Genomic DNA, 17500 nt, shown 5'->3' with positions numbered 1-17500 from the left:
TTGCAAAAATACAAAAGCTATGTAAAATTAACAGTACAACTGGTCTGCAACCGCTCCCAAAAACATCTATTTCTTACAAGATAAGATTTCGTTCGGCTTTTTAACCCCTGAGGGTTAGCTACCCAGGATAACCCAAGAAAGTCAGTGCGTCATCGAGGACTGTTTAACTTGTTTCCACTGGGGTCCTTAATCTTGTCCCCCAGGATGCGACCCACACCAGTCGACTAACACCCAGGTACCTATTTGCTGCTAGGTGAACAAGACAACAGGTGTAAGGAAACGTGTCGAAGTGTTTCCACCCGCCGGGAATCGAACCCATGAAGCTAGAGCTTTAGTCCCCAGGCCACCGGGCCACTTTCTCAATATGCTCTACATTGGTTGTGCTAGGTTGTCGTATATAAACAAATTTTAACTGATTATAACATACTATATTGCCAATAAATGCAGTAATGCACAAAATCGATAGAAACCTTTGAAGCGTGAACAAAACGGAAACCCACCGATCGTTCGTTAAAAATCTCACACCAAATAATCACGTTTTCATACCAGTGTTGGTCATACATTTGACGCTCTTAGCCAAGATGATACACTGACATTGATTAAGAGGTTGTGCTGCCGCTTCTACACTGCGTAATAGCTTATAATAACCTTCATTTATTTTCAGTGCATTTCATTGTTTATGTATTTTATGTACCTCTTTTTTAGTAAAGCTTCGAGTGAACTGGAGAGTACAAATAGGTAACTAGTCAATCTCTCGCGCTTACTCTAATAGACGGAGGATCGAGCTGGTGAACAAATAAAAGAATACCAGTTTGATAACTTTATACTTTTATATTAAGCAATTGGATTAACTTTTTTTTTAATTGTTATTATTATAATCAAGGGGGAAGCGCTAAACCCGGAGGATTATACAGCGCCTGGGGGGGATGTGGAAGGCATTCAGGCTTAATTCGGGGAACTGGATCACAGATCCAATTCCCTAAATCAAGAGCCCCTCACCAACACCAACATCTTCAGGTCACTTGTTCTATCTAGGCTGGAATATTGCTGCACACTAACAGCACCTTTCAAGGCAGGTGAAATTGCCGACCTAGAAAATGTACAGAGAACTTTCACGGCGCGCATAACGGAGATAAAACACCTCAATTATTGGGAGCGCTTGAGGTTCCTAAACCTGTATTCCCTGGAACGCAGGAGGGAGAGATACATGATTATATACACCTGGAAAATCCTAGAGGGACTAGTACCGAACTTGCACACGAAAATCACCCACTACTAAAGCAAAAGACTTGGCAGACGATGCACCATCCCCCCAATGAAAAGCAGGGGTGTCACTAGCACGTTAAGAGACCATACAATAAGTGTCAGGGGCCCGAGACTGTTCAACTGCCTCCCAGCACACATAAGGGGGATTACCAACAGACCCCTGGCAGTCTTCAAGCTGGCACTGGACAAGCACCTAAAGTCAGTTCCGGATCAGCCGGGCTGTGGCTCGTATGTTGGTTTGCGTGCAGCCAGCAGCAACAGCCTGGCTGATCAGGCTCTGATCCACCAGGAGGCCTGGTCTCAGACCGGGCCGCGGGGGCGTTGACCCCCGGAACTCTCTCCAGGTAAACTCCAGGTAAACCCGTAGGTATCATAGCGCTACTGAGGATTGAGAGACAATCAGGGTCAATGCAAAGGAGCTATAGGTCTACCTCCTTGAATTAAGAGTTCACCACCAGCATCAAGGCATCTATCATGATCACTTGAGAGGTTTCTTGCCTAATAAACGTTGGTCTGTAGAGAACCAAGTGTTGAAACTACATTTAAAGAAGAGCGAACAAGAACAGGATTTTTAATTTTTTAAATGGAAATTTTACCTTCCCATAATTATTATTGGGATAAAGTTGGGAATACAGCTAGTTGCGTGCGCTACATTATGATATGTTGCGCCAAAATCGAGTCAGCTATGATGCTCGAACGCAGCGGGTAGTGTCTGGTGTGTTGTGGTGTTGGGAGTAGTGATGGCCAGGCAAGCTGCTCACGTCGTTGCTAAATGTAATGAGTCGCAGGAAAATGGAGGTCATCTTGGTACGTTCAGAGCACTAATAGATAGAAGAGCTAGTTAACGCTGTCTTAACATAGATTGTGATGGTTCTATCCATATAATATGATAGTGAAATATGCCGGCGACTCTGCACACAGTCTTTAACTATTTATAGCTAGCGCTTGAGCTGTCTCTAGTGGCGACTGTGACGTCAGCAACCAAGCAGCTGATTGTACTTAAGATGGCGGCCGTGACGTCATGAATCACTCAGGTGATTGTTCATGCATGCTGATATGCTTATTTTAGCTGCTGAATTAACAGTAGTTTATGAATATCTGTAATCCAGGTTAAGTAAAAACATTGTTTTTATTTGGTTGATCATGTAAGGAAGGTAATGCTGGGAGATTTCTCACAGTTCACCATTGTTGAGAGAAGGTTAATAGAGTAAACATTGTACCAGGAAGACCGTTCAAGAGGGATACCTTAAAGTATGCTGGTGAAGAGCTCTTGATCCAAGGAATTACGGCTATCCCTTGAACCAGATGGCACTGGCTTTTTAGCTATAACATGAACATAAGGGTTTTAATATAATGGTCTTGGGCACTGTGTGGAACATCAAGACCACTTACCAGTGAAGTGGACCTAACAAAGATGGATGAAAGGACTCAAGTGCATACACTTTGGACATTTTTATTGGAAACGTTTCGGTTATTGGACCTTGGTCATTCCAAGGTCCAAGCAGTGACCAAGGACCGATTTTTTTCAGTAAAGATGTCCTAGGTGCATGTGCACTTGTGACCTTTCATCCACATTGTCGGTATCGTTATACCTTTTAACAAAGATGCAACAGCGTACTTTTTGAAGCATGAGAATTATTAACATTAAACCAGACAAGTTTCGTTGAGTAGTATACTGGCTAAGGTAATGTAAAAAGAAAGAAAATATTATTTTATTTGGGGAAGCGCTAAACCGTAAAGGTCATACAGCTCTTTAAATGATGAAAGGCAACATAATAAAATGGTAGAATATCTAGAAACATATGAGACATCCAACATGGGTTCATAAGGGAAATCATGTCTAGTTTATGACTAACAAAATTAAAGGAGAGAAAGATGCGTAGACTTGAAATAATTTAATACAATACCACATTACATTCATGAAGTTGATGCAAGGAAGGGGGAGGGTAGCTCCAATTCCCCAGGTCAAGATACCTAAACTGACATCAAGGCACCCACTATGAAGAGCACCATATAGTGTGTTCCCTAACATCGTTGTAGATCATCTACGTCTTATCTGCTATCCGTGTACCCTGGCTCCCTCTTGGTATAAGCTGTATAGTCCTTGTGGCTTAGCGCTTCTTTTTGATTATAATAATAATAATAATAATCCCTCTTGGTATCTTAACTGCGTCTCTTAGTAAATGTGCGCCCTTCACGGTAGGGAAGGGGTGAAGGTTGCCGTGATGCTGTTGAAAGCTATTGATCCAAGGAATTGGATCAACCTAACCCCTTCCTTGGACCAAACTTGATTACCTCGCATTCCTCAGGCGACGTATGGCACCACTGAGTTTAGTGCTTCACCGTAACTGTGCGGACTTTTTTTTTTAACTAACATCGTATAGGTACACTTGAATACAGGTACTGGAATTTTCTTACACAGGACGAGTGCTTTTTTAATTGCATTATGACATCCAACTGGACTGGAATTGTCTAACATATTTTCCGTGGATGATACCCACAGCAGTTGCTTAATACACAGGTACCTGTTTTTACTGCTAGGTGGGCAGGGGTTTAAGGGACGTGTCCCATATATTTATTTATCCGCGCTTGAGATTGTGATTCGAATCTTACCAGTGATCTACGCGGCACCCCTTGTGCAAACCACTAGGGTAGGGGGAGAGGGGTGACCAGAGAAGCACCAGCCAACCACTACACAGGACAAGAACCTGCACCACCAAGGTTACCGAGGTCCTGCCATAATAAATATGGTGTCCAGAACTTAAATGTGTTAATTGTACTTGTTACGGCGCTGTATGGCCCATATGAGTTGAGCGGTTGTTGAATATTATAAACAATAATAATGTACTCTTGGTTATTGATGAAATGTGCTGTACGAAATTCACACAATTTACGGTACCCCATACACTAGTACGATCATTAATGTCAACTCAGTACTCACCTAATTGTACTCGCCTAATTGTGGTTGCAGGGGTCGAGACTCAGCTCCTGGCCCCGCCTCTTCACTGATCGTTACTAGGTCCTCTCCCTCTCTGCTTCCTGAGTTTTGTCATACCTCTTCTTAAAACTATGTTTGGTTCCTGCCTCCACTACCTCACTTGCTAGGCTATTCCACTTCCTGACGACTCTATGACTGAAGAAATACTTCCTAACATCCCTGTGACTCATCTGAGTCTTCAGCTTCCAATTGTGACCCCTTGTTTCTGTGTCCCCTCTCTGGAACATCCTGTCTCTGTCCACCTTGTCTATTCCCCGCAGTATCTTGTATGTCGTTATCATGTCTCCCCTGACCCTTCTGTCCTCCAGTGTCGTCAGTCCGATTTCCCTCAACCTTTCCTCGTACGACATTTCCCTGAGCTCTGGAACTAGCCTTGTTGCAAACCAGTGTGTTTTTTCAAGTGTTTAAACTATAATTATCAGCATAAAAATTTTCAAGTTATTACTTATTATATTGAGTTTCAAAACTCAAGGGAAAATTAAAAATAATAATTACCACAGCAATTTCTACACATAAATTTCTGTATATTTTTACAGTGGGTCAGAAACGCATCATTCAGTCATTAGCGGCCTTCGGCGTTAGTGACTGGAGAGGCAACCCATTGTTGTACCACAGGCAAAATAATCTTTGAGATATGAATATTTCTTGGTTAATCTCTGCCATCTCATTGCCGGACGTATTGTGGCCTTTTTTTTTTTTTTTGCTAACTTAATGTTAAATATACGTTAACAGATTTATATAACTTAATTAACTCTAAATAAAGAATACATATAATTGTGATTTTTATACAGAATCAAGAAATGAAAGGAGTACTCCGTAGGAGAATTAGCATAGTAAAATGAATGTAGGTTGTTGGTGTTTCTTACTCTCTAGTATTTATATGCACAGTAAAGAATAAAAACATTCATTTTTAAAAGTCATAATATTAATAGCAATAAAATTGCTGCTAACAGTACTATTATACCGCTCTTATGTTTCTAAATGTGGCGATTCTTATTCCTGCAATCTTTTCTTTTAGATTTAGGAATCTTGGTCTGAGACCGAATAATATAAGGTTTCTGCGACTCAGTACTAATATTGTTGAGGTATTTCCCAAGCTTAGTCAGGCTTGTTATAATACTACGACGTGCGGATATATGACTCAGGAGTGATAAGGGACCACCTTTGTTTCTTTGTGCTCCTGAATGACAGTTGAACCCCGGGTATATCAGTACTTCTGAGGTGGGACGAATCGCTCACATAATGGCAGAACCTCTGATTAAAATTATCAGTGCTTCCGAGGAGGGACGAGACGCTCACATGTTAGCTGAACCTCGGGTGTATGTGCTTCTGTGGAGGGACGAGGCGTTCCCATGATGGTGAACCTTGTGACCATCAATATTCTGAGGTGGGGAGAGACACGCTAATATCAGCATTTAATATCCCTTATTTCACAATGTAAAATATAAATAGGCGAGTCAGCAGCCTTTTGTTAGCGAGCACATTAGTGTCCAGGCGGTAAACGTGAAGGACCAATGGATCCATGCAAAAATGTATGAACAACACATGTTTAAACTGTACTGCTGGCTGGCGGTGCGTCTTGACAGTGTAAACACGGGCTAGTTCATTCAGGGTTGGGATAAGTGAGCTAGAGTAAACATCGGTAACGTGTGAAGTCGCGTGTGGCTCTTGTTGCGAATCTGACAGGTCAGCAGGGTACGTCATCCTCCAGTGTGTCGCTTCAAGGAGGGTGCCTCGGGGCTGATGAAGGGCTTTTGATCCAAGGAATTGGGTTATCCTCTCCTTTGGACCATAGGGGTTTATCGCTTCCTCGTGAATATAATGCCAAGTGTATGTACCAGTGATTACCTAGCTGAGTCTGCCGGATCAAGCTATGGTTCATGAGGCTCCTGCAAACTTCCTATCGAGTGATGATGAGACTACAGTATCGCTTTATACCTCATTCTACTTCTTTACACGTGTGCAGATTTTCTAGTGTCATTGGTTTATTTGGGTGTTGAGAGGCCATCTGTATATCCTTGTCTTGGGTACTCCATTTGCTGTCTTTAAGTGTGAATGTGCGACTACTCACCAATTTGTATTTTGAGGGGTCGTGTCTGTCAACCCCGCCTCCTAGACCACTTCGAAATTTCTGTTTCCTGGTCCCTTGGGCCTTATCATACATATTCCTGAAGCTGTGGATTTGCACCCACCTTTTCCTCGTACAATTCCAGATTTTTAGTTATAAATCCCTAGCTGCCTTAATTCATCTTAAAGTTGTGTGTATCAGCTATGTCTTCCCTAGTCCTCTCAATTAAGGTCTTCAGGTTCACGTCTGACTCACTGACGGTGAAGACCAGGTAGAGCCTAAGCTGGTTTATATTTCGATCTCATTCTTGTGGGTTTTTTGATTGCTGGCTCAAAACATTTCCTGTGACTGCATCCAGAAGCCTTGTTCTTCATGTGTCTGGTCCGCCTTTTGGGTCCAAGTTTTCCTAGTTTATTTTGCTATGATTTCCTTTAAATGATGAGCCTTGATGCCGGCGAAGCGCTTGTGAGCCTAGGAATTAGTTACCCTTCCCTCCCTTGGATCAGTCTTGATTACCTCCCAATCCCCAAGTACCATATGGCCCCTATGGGTTTAGCACTTCCCCATAAATATATATAATATTATTAATAGTTATTTTTATTATTATTTTCGCCTTTATTAAAATCAACTACTTATGTTCGGTATTGTAGGCCCAGTCACTAACCTTTAACTTATTTTGCTTCTTAATCATAATTCTGTAATATTTCCCTTTCAGTTCAGAGCTTTCTGAGATGAGCAATGAGGATGAGCCCTGGAACCATTAACAGATATGCAGTAGATGTATATGTACAATCAAGAGTCTGGCACTAGGGGTGTACTACCGTGACTGAATAATCAACTGTAGCTTTGGTGTTACACCTCACTTTCCCCTCACTGATTAGATTCTTAACCGTAAACAGTTTGACAGCATAATCAACCTGTGAATTCTGGGGTAGAAATTAGAATGCTTGAAAATAACCCAGTCCGTGTAACAACTTGCCTACCTAAAATTAATTATAACTTTGTATAAATATTGTCTAGTGCACATTTCTTAAAATTTATATATGTATACACTCGGTAGTCACTTTATTAGGTACACACTTCTAGTGCTGGATAGAGCCACCTTTTGCTCCCAGAGCAGCCTGAATTCTTCGTGGTATGGATTCAACAAGGTGCTGGAAACATTCCATAGAGATTCTGGTCGATGTTCACATGATTGCATCACGCAGTTGCTGCAGATATATCGGTTGTTTATACTAAATTTTGATCCTACCATCTGCATGTGGCAACATAAATTTATTTGTCAGACAAGGAGACATTTTTCCAATCTTCAGCTGTCCAGTTTTGGTGAGCCTGTGCCTGCTGTAGCCTTAGTTTTCTATTTTTAGCTGACAAGAGTGAAACCTGGTACGGTCTTTTGTTTATATATATATATATATATATATATATATATATATATATATATATATATATATATATATATATATATATATATATTATGTGTTGTGCATTCAGAGATGCTCTTATGCATACCACCATTGTAACACGTGGTTATTGCAGTTATTGTCGCCGTTCTGTCAGCTGGAACTAGTCTGGCCATTTTCTTCTGACATTTCTCATTAACCAGGTGTTTTCGCCCACAAAATGCAGCTCACTGGATGTTTTGTGTTTTTCACACCATTTCATATAAACTCTAGAGACTGATGCGCCTGAAAATCCCAGGAGATCATTCTGATGTTTAGTTTGTACAACAATTGAACCTCTTGACCATGTCTATATACATGTATATATATATATATATATATATATATATATATATATATATATATATATATATGTCGTGCCGAATATGTAAAACTGGTCAATTAGCAAGAACTCATTTAAAATTAAGTCATTTCTAAAATTTTCTCTTATACGTTTATAGATATATTTTTTTCATTAATGTTGATGTAAAAATTTATAATTTGGCACCAAAGGGAACTTAGAAAACTTACCTAACCTTATTATAACAAGAACAATTTATTTTAACCTAACCCAACTAAATATATTTTAGATTTGTTTACAATAATTTAACACTAAACAAACACGGTGAAATATATTTTTTTCGTTAGGTTTAGAACGATTTTGGCGAAATTATTACATACACAAATTTTCACTTGTCCTATATGGCAAGATGAGCGTTGCTATTTAAGCCAAGATCGCAAGTTCTGCCTATTCGGCACGACATTATATATATATATATATATATATATATATATATATATATATATATATATATATATATATATATATATATATATATATATATATATATATATATATATATATATATATAATTTAATTTGCAGAATCATATAGTCATTTGTACATTAGCATAATATTTAAAAATATTATGCATCTCCTTCAGTTCCTCAGAAACTGGACTGGAACCAAGAATGCAACGGGCATAGGCATAATTATTTGTTAAAGGAGTAGTCCTTATAACAATAGTCTTGCCTTTTGAAAAAAAAAAACTTGTAAATAGGCATCAGTTGTCTTTTTTATAGGCTTCATAAGACCACTGTAGGCTTAGCACTTGCCCTTGAATATACTAGTCTCCTTTTATTCATCGAGTCATGTAATGAAGACTTCTTTGTTCTTTGTCAGCATCCTTCAACTTGTATTGCGACAGACGAGTCAATCTGACTGTGACCTTGCAGTCTTCTTATCATGCAAACTGAAAAAAATGATATTACCAACCTTTGATCTTTCACATAATTCACTACTGCCACGCTGAACACTTTTTGTTCACGACAAGATATCGGCACTTCTAGACTGGTGTAATTAATTTATTTACTGGGGATAAACATTTTTATTATTACATATTCACGAAGAAACGTAAATGCATAGGAGTTATTCAGCGCCTGAGAATGGGAGATAGACAGGTTTGATCCAAAGAAAGGGAGAGTAGCTCCAATTCTCTGGACCCTCTAGGGAGGTACCTTGATGCCGGTGATTGGGTTCGTGAACCAAGGAACTGGAATTATCCTTCCCTGGATTAAACCCAAATGCCTCTCATTCCCCAGGGGCTCTGTGACCCTACAGGCTTAGCACCTCCCTTGATTAAAATAAAATATAAAATACAATTACATGGATCAACAGCTCTTCACCGGCGTCAAGACACCTGCTTTGAAAGGCTTAATTTGGGAATAATCAATACACATGACATTTTATAACTTTTGTTCTGTACTCCTGGGTAAGGACTGGGTGATACTGAAAACTTTAGTTACCATTTTCATTGTGAAGGCGACACACTTCACTGTATTCTTCTATAATTGCTTGCTGCCTCCGATGTAAATATTGGTAATATATGCGATAAATATACTGAGTCCATTTTACTAGCACTTATCTGCATACATTGTGTATACCTAGTGTGGAACACACTGACTACTAGAAGGTAAACAGCTGACTGACGGTAAACACAGCTGACTGAAGGTCAACACAGCTGACTGTAGGTAAACGAAACACGCGACACTTGGTCGTGAACAAACCTTCAAGGTCGTCCCGTGCAGGAAGCCTGACAAACCTCTACCTCCCTCCCCACATCTACCCTGCCAGAGATTACAATATGAGGAGCCCCTTATGTCTGGCACACGGAGATCCCAGTCAACAGAGACACTAGAGAGAGATAAAGGAGCAAACAGGTCAATACTCAGATTAGAACATAAGAACATAAGAACGAAGGAACACTGCAGAAGGCCTACTGGCCCATGCGAGGCAGGTCCAAGTCCCTACCGGCTTAAGCCAATGCACCCAACCTAGTCAGGTCAGGTCACATTGACTCAAGGGAGGAACACGGCAACCGACCCGTTAGCACAAGCTATCAGGTCTAACTCACACCCACCCACATCTACTCATGTATTTATCCAACCTATTTTTAAAGCTACACAACGTTCTGGCCTCTATAACGGTACTTGGGAGTTTGTTCCACTCATCCACAACTCTATTACCAAACCAGTACTTTCCTATATCCCTCCTGAATCTGAATTTTTCCAACTTAAAACCATTGCTGCGAGTCCTGTCTAGGCTAGATATTATCAGCACACTATTTACATCCCCTTTATTTATTCCTGTCTTCCACTTATAAACCTCAATCATATCCCCCCTAATTCTACGTCTTTCTAGAGAGTGCAGTTTCAGGGCCCTTAGTCTATCCTCATAGGGAAGGTTTCTGATACATGGGATCATCTTTGTCATCCTCCTTTGTACATTTTCCAGAGAATTTATATCCATTCTGTAATACGGTGACCAAAACTGTGCAGCATAATCTAAATGAGGCCTAACCAAGGATGTATAGAGTTGAAGAACAACCTGAGGACTCCTATTATTTATGTTTCTTGATATGAAGCCAAGGATTCTATTAGCTTTATTGCGAACACTTATGCACTGTTGTCTTGGTTTCAGATTACTGCTAACCAGAACTCCTAAATCTTTTTCGCAATCCGTAATATTAAGATCTACATTATTTAGTTTATATGTGGCATGGTTATTGTCCTGTCCAACATTTAGAACTTTGCATTTGTCTATATTAAACTGCATCTGCCACTTCTCCGACCACTGCATCAGTCTATTCAAATCTTCCTGGAGTGCTCGAATGTCCTCGTCAGAATGAATTCGACGGCCTATTTTGGTGTCATCGGCAAACTTGCCGATGTCGCTCTTTATGCCCTCATCTATGTCGTTTATGTAGATTGTGAACAGCAGGGGGCCCAACACTGACCCCTGTGGAACACCGCTCGTGACGCTTCCCCACTCTGATTTCTCCCCATTTATGCAAACTCTCTGCTGCCTATTTGTCAACCATGCCTCTATCCAGGAAAAAATTTCTCCTCCTATTCCATGTGCTTTAATTTTCCTCAATAGTCTCTGATGTGGGACCCTGTCAAAAGCCTTACTGAAGTCCATATACACAATATCATATTCGTTACCATGATCTACCTCCTCAAATACCTTAGTGAAAAAAGTTAATAAATTCGTAAGGCAGGAACGTCCCTTTGTAAAACCATGCTGAGATTCGTTGATTAATTTATGCTTTTCAAGGTGGCTACGAACTGCCTCGGCAATTATTGATTCCATAAATTTTCCCACTATGGAGGTTAGGCTTATTGGTCTATAGTTCGAAGCTAAGGACCTGTCACCTGTTTTGAAAATAGGTATCACATTTGCCATTTTCCACTTATCTGGCACCATGCCAGTTTGTAGTGATATGTTGAAAAGATTAGCCAAAGGTGTGCTAAGCTCCTCTTTACATTCCTTTAGAACCCTTGCATACAGTTCATCAGGGCCTGGGGATTTGTTAGGTTTTAATTTATCTATTTGCCTAAGGACCATGTCACTTGTGACCCTAATAGTGCACAGTTTATTATCGTCCTGTTCTACATAATTTATCATTACTGGAATATCACTGGTATCCTCCTGTGTAAAAACTGAGAGGAAGTATGTGTTAAAAATTCTACACATTTCCTTATCACTGTCAGTGAGCTGACCCGAGGAACTTTTGAGTGGGCCTATCTTGTCCCTGATCTTACTTCTGTATACCTGAAAGAATCCTTTTGGGTTAGTCTTCGATTCTCTTGCAACTTTAACCTCATAATCTCTTTTTGCTTTTCTAATTCCCTTTTTTATTTCTCTCTTTAACTGAATATATCGATTTCTTAATTGCCCCTCTCCTCTTTTGATTTGCCTATATATGCCTCTCTTTTGACCAATCAGATATTTTAATCTATTGTTCATCCATTTAGGATCATTTTTGTTTGATCTGATTTCCCTATTTGGAACATAATTTGACTGAGCAGCTAGAACTATGCCCTGGAAAGCATCATATCGGCAACCATCACCACCTACCTGACCCCTAGTCAGGTCATTCCAGTTCAGCCCACCTAAGTAATTTTTCAGTCCTATGAAATCAGCCAAGCGAAAGTCAGGGACGGAGACTTGATTGCCATTATTAGGGGAATTCCATGATATGTTAAAACTGAGTGATTTGTGATCACTCTCCCCAAGCTCATCATTAACCTCAAGATTATTAATTAGTGTTTCCCTACTGGCAAGAACCAAGTCAAGGAGGTTATTTCCCCTAGTTGGCTCTGTCACAAACTGTTTTAAAAAACAATCCTGGATCGTATCAAGAAAGTCACCCGACTCTAAATTTCCTGTCAAATTGCTCCAGTCAATCTGTCTATAGTTGAAATCTCCCATTAGCACAACATTTTCGTATGTAGATGCCTTACGAATTTCGTCCCATAGAAGTTTACTGCACTCCCTATCAAGATTTGGGGCCCTGTAAATCACACCCAAAATTAGTTTTTCTCGGCCCTCGAGAAGCTGTAACCAAACAGATTCAGTGGCTGACGCTTCTAATTTAATATCTTGTCTAACACAACAATTTAAATTGTCTCTGACATACATCGCTACTCCACCACCTTTCCTGTTGACCCTGTCAGTGTGGAATAATTTATAGCCTTGTATGTGACATTCAGATGGCATCTCTCTATCTTTCAGATTGAGCCAGGTCTCTGTTATAGCAATAATATCTATGTTTCCTGCACTTGCAATTAATCTTAGCTCATCTATCTTATTTCTAACACTCCTGCTATTAGTATAGTAAACCTTAAGGGAGCTAGTCCCTTGCTGCCCTCTGCTGTCCCCCTTTGTTTTCTGACCTGTTCTATTGTCTTTATTTATAACTTCATGCTGAATGCCTTTTATACATTTACTGTTTCCAACCCTAGTGTTGCAACCTGCTTGTTTCCCACACACACCCATACCTCTATCTTCCATCAGTTTAAAATCATAGGCATTTCACCAATGGCCTTCTCAATCGAGTCTGCAAGTGCTACCACCCCTGCCCCAGAGAGATGAACCCCATCCCTTGCATACATATCATGTTTGCCATAAAAGTTGTTCCAGTTGTCAATGAATGGGATTGCAAGTTCCTTGCAGTATCTGTCTAGCCAGCAATTTACACCAATTGCCCTAGACAACCATTCATTTCCTACTCCCCTTCTAGGCAAGATGCTACATATGATTGGGATCCCTCCCTTAGACTTAATGAAATCTATAGCTGACCTGTACTTATCTAGCAGCTCTTCTCTCCTACCCTTCCCAATATCATTTCCACCAGCACTGAGACAGATAATGGGCTTGTTCCCATTACCTGACATGATATTATCCAGTCTGTTGACAATGTCCCCAACACCAGCTCCAGGGAAGCACACTCTATCTCTCATCTTCTTATTCCTATTACAAAAAGCACGGTCAACATATCTTACCTGAGAGTCACCAACCACAAGAATGCGCTTACCTTCATTAGCAGGGGCAGTAGTACCCTTACCTTCACTGGCCACTGAAGTACATTCATCCTGGAGAACAGAGAAGCGATTTCCTACCTTCAGATCTTCACTCTTAACTTTCCTTACTCTGATGCGCCTCCCATTACTGTGAACAACTCGCCACTTGTAGCAGGTGCTGGGCTGCACCTCACTGCTGGTACCCGTTGCTACCTCCCCACCTACAGCCTCCTCACAGTGAGAGACAGACTGCACCTCACTGCTAGAAGCCTCATTCCCCACATCTCCAACCACCTCACACTCTCTCCCAGGCCCATTGAGGTGGACCTTCAGCCTCCTAATCTCCTCCTGGAGAAGCAAGACCTCCTCCTTCAACTCTCCAAACTCAGTTTTTAAAACACTGCAGAAGCAAGCCATGCTTTGTAACCGTCCACGCTAATCCCCAAAGCAGCTCAGGGTCTGTGACCTCACGTGACGACTGACCACTGAACACTGAAGACTGACCACTGAACACTGTGACGACTGACCACTGAACACTGAGACCACTGAGACTCCACGCCTTAACTTCGGGAATAATGACTTGATACCATAAATTGGAGCTACCCACCCTTTCTTCGGATCAAATCGTATTATCTCCCATCCCCAACACGTATTATGACCCTTAAGTGTTCAGCAATACTTAATAATAATAATAATAATAATAGTCTTTCATGCTGTACCCCAGCAGACTCCAACACCTGCAAATGACGCTATTTTCTCCAGTACTTAAAAAATGCATATGCTGATACCATCTACCTCAGCACCTGCAGACGCTGACTCCATCTGCATCACCTACAGCATATAGACGCTGACTCATCTCCAACACTTTCAACATACATGGCACCATCTTTCAAACTTTATATGAATTGTTCTGTGACGATGTATTATCACTCACGTCTTGCTAAACTGTCAATATTTTCCCCGAGTACGGGATATCCCTCTCATTTGAAGGAAACCTACCTTTCAAGGGGATATCTACTTTTTTTTTAAATATTGAATACATCACCAGTGTGCTGCTATCCTATTCTGTGTGATAGTTCATAGCAAGAAGATAAGCTAGTTGTTTCCAGTCACGTTTCATACATCGAGTGTTGAAATCGGTAGGATAATGAGGATATCGTTAAAGTATTCCATTTAAAGTTTAAAGTTCAGTAGCTACGGAAGCTTCAAAGGTTTCGTTCCAGCAGTGATGGAGTTAATATTTCTTGGAAATTACCATCTCTTGGAACATCCTATCACACAAGGTAAATGAAATTCAAGAAGATATCTTCATGATATAACGAGACAACCAAATCTATAAAATAAACTAAAAAAATATGTATGTATATATATATATATATATATATATATATATATATATATATATATATATATATATATATATAATATATATATATATAATATATATATATATATTTATTTATATATATATATATATATATATATATATATATATATATATATATATATATATATATATATAATGTACTCACACATATAAAAGTATTAATTCATTGTTGCAATAGCCTCGCGACAACTAGTCTTGGCGTCACGAAACACTCACTTACACTAAACAGCAACAACCAAATTTAGGCTGACCAAAGATTAGCTGGAAAGGACTAAGTGGCATTATATTATATGTATTTATTATTGGCTAGGTAGCTCAAGCTAGTTTGGTATTGGCTTAGGGCGCTTGATGCAATGAATGTGAGCTATCCTTCCTTTCCTTGGATGAAACCTGATTATCATCCATTTCTTAGGCGTTAACTCCTGCATGTTAATCATTTCCTCGTGAACATAAATAACAATAATAACAACAATAATAATAATAATAATCAGGGAAATCTAGTTTGAATGTGAACGTAAACACATGAATGCGGAAGGCCTCAAGCTGTAACCTATACAAGGAAAGTAATAATGATGAAAAGTGTGGGAGCACCGTTAAGCACATCTGCAGCGCGGAAGACATCACGACTGACTATTACTAATGGCTACCCTTAAACGTTAGCACCGCAGAAAACGGCAGAAAGACAGTACCTTGTGGCACCGTTACATGAGGAAGAGAGGGGCAGGTCTTGTGTAGTATATCTGCGTGACTCCTGATGAACTACACACCTTTACAAGCTGGCACAACACACACCCTTTGTCAGCCTGGCGACAAGATGGTGTTCAGTGTGGCATTGGTGTTGCTGTGTTGGTTGCTCAGCGTGGCACTGCTGCTGCTGTGTAGGTTGCTTAGCGTGACAGTTGCTGTTGTGTAGGTTGCTCAGCGTGACACAGTTGCTGTTGTGTAGGTAGCTCAGCATGGCACTTGCTGGTGTTTAGGTTGCTCAGCGTGGCACTGTAGCTGCTGTGTAGGTTGTTCATCATGGTACTGTTGCTAGTGTTGAGGTTGCTCAGCGTGGCACAGTGCTGCTAGTGTGCAGGTTGCTCATGATGAGGGTGTGCAGTGTCCTTGTAGCCATCAGTGCCCCCTCCCTTCCCCTGCAGCCACTCCTGCCAAGGCCAACACCCCCGGCCTCCCACCCACCTCCGGCCTGCTTGTTTTACCCACCCAGCACCCTCAAGGCCGCCACCCTCCCCACCACCCACAAACATCTGCTTTACTAATAACTTAAAGGAGGGTGCCTTGATGCTGGTGAAGGACCTTGATCGAAGAAATTGAATGTGCCCTCTTCCTTGAATCAAATATGATCACCTATATCCCAGGCGTTGCATAATCCCTACAGATTTAATGATAATTTGTTAATAATATTTACGATTTCAGTTATTTATTGTATATGCATAACCAGTTGTTGTGAATCACAAAGTGGAATGGCAGTGGGGCTGAGCGAGTTTGTTGCTACCTGTATGTTTCTTAGTGCCTTGTGGTCTGCTGGAGGGGTGATGTAAATGATCAAGTTATGCAATAGTGATCCGTTGATGCATCTGCACTACCACACCCAGGCCACCCCAGGTCACGCTCGCTTACTGTATATATTTCTCACCTGTCTCTTGCAGGAAGGGGTGCCTGAATGTTGAAGGGCTCTTGATCCACGGTACTGAAACTTCTTTCTGGACCAAACCTAATTATATATTCTTTAAGCGCTGTATGACCCCTACTAGTTTAACTCATTCGCACGAATATAATAATAATTTTCACCTCTATACATCACACAGTATATCTATTATATATATATATATATATATATATATATATATATATATATATATATATATATATATATATATATATATATATATGATGGGGTGGTAGAAGTGGAATAGTGAAACAACCTGAGGGAGAAATAAATATTTTTCCTGGAAGAGTTTTATCAACTTCAAGGCTATGGGTCCCCTCAGTTTGCACTGGAGGTAAACCCCATCTACATAAAGAAAAAAAATGTATCTAGTGTAAGCAGACACAGTCATTAATCATCAGCACCACCAGAGCTGTGGTAAGATGGGGAGGGAGAAGGAAGGGGAAGGATGGAAATACTGAAAAAGGGTGGGAGGGAGGAGAGGAGGGTTAAGACAGGTAAGTGGCCTTCCTGTATACATAGTCATCACAACCGGGCTGTTTACGCACGTTGACACGCGATTGCCGTTTGTCATTCAACTCGCAAGTCTCTTCATCATATTCTATATGACCGTTGTGGGTTTAGCGTTTAGTTATGATTGTAATAATATTATTATCAGTGGTAATTCATAAACACTAAATAGGGAAGAAAAAATTATTTTACCCACAGTGGAGCTTTATTAAGATCTTAAGCTAAACTTGGTAAACATCGTAAAATAAATTTGAAATAACTGCCAAGGTATGAAACGTAAAAAAAAAAAAAA

General features: G+C 40.3%; 1 protein-coding gene across 2 annotated transcripts in view; it reads left to right on the top strand.

Moving 5' to 3' along the window:
* The window catches only part of LOC128702378 (leucine-rich repeat-containing protein 20), a 63749-nt gene that overhangs the window by 15110 nt on the left and 31139 nt on the right, over positions 1-17500 (top strand). Inside the window, exon 1 of one of the 2 annotated variants that reach the window (XM_053796620.2) lies at positions 1940-2073. The exons of the other annotated variant lie outside the window; for it this stretch is intronic. Within the exon in view, the coding sequence (XP_053652595.1) occupies positions 2007-2073 (67 nt within the window). The 5' untranslated portion in view covers positions 1940-2006. Of the gene's footprint in view, positions 1-1939; positions 2074-17500 lie in introns of those variants that run through there. 2 annotated transcript variants of the gene reach the window in all.

Source organism: Cherax quadricarinatus, chromosome 80, assembly GCF_038502225.1.
Source record: "Cherax quadricarinatus isolate ZL_2023a chromosome 80, ASM3850222v1, whole genome shotgun sequence".
In the NCBI taxonomy this organism is placed as follows: domain Eukaryota; kingdom Metazoa; phylum Arthropoda; class Malacostraca; order Decapoda; family Parastacidae; genus Cherax; species Cherax quadricarinatus.
The sequence above is the reverse complement of the archived record's forward strand: the minus strand, read 5'-3'. Positions and strand labels throughout refer to the sequence as shown.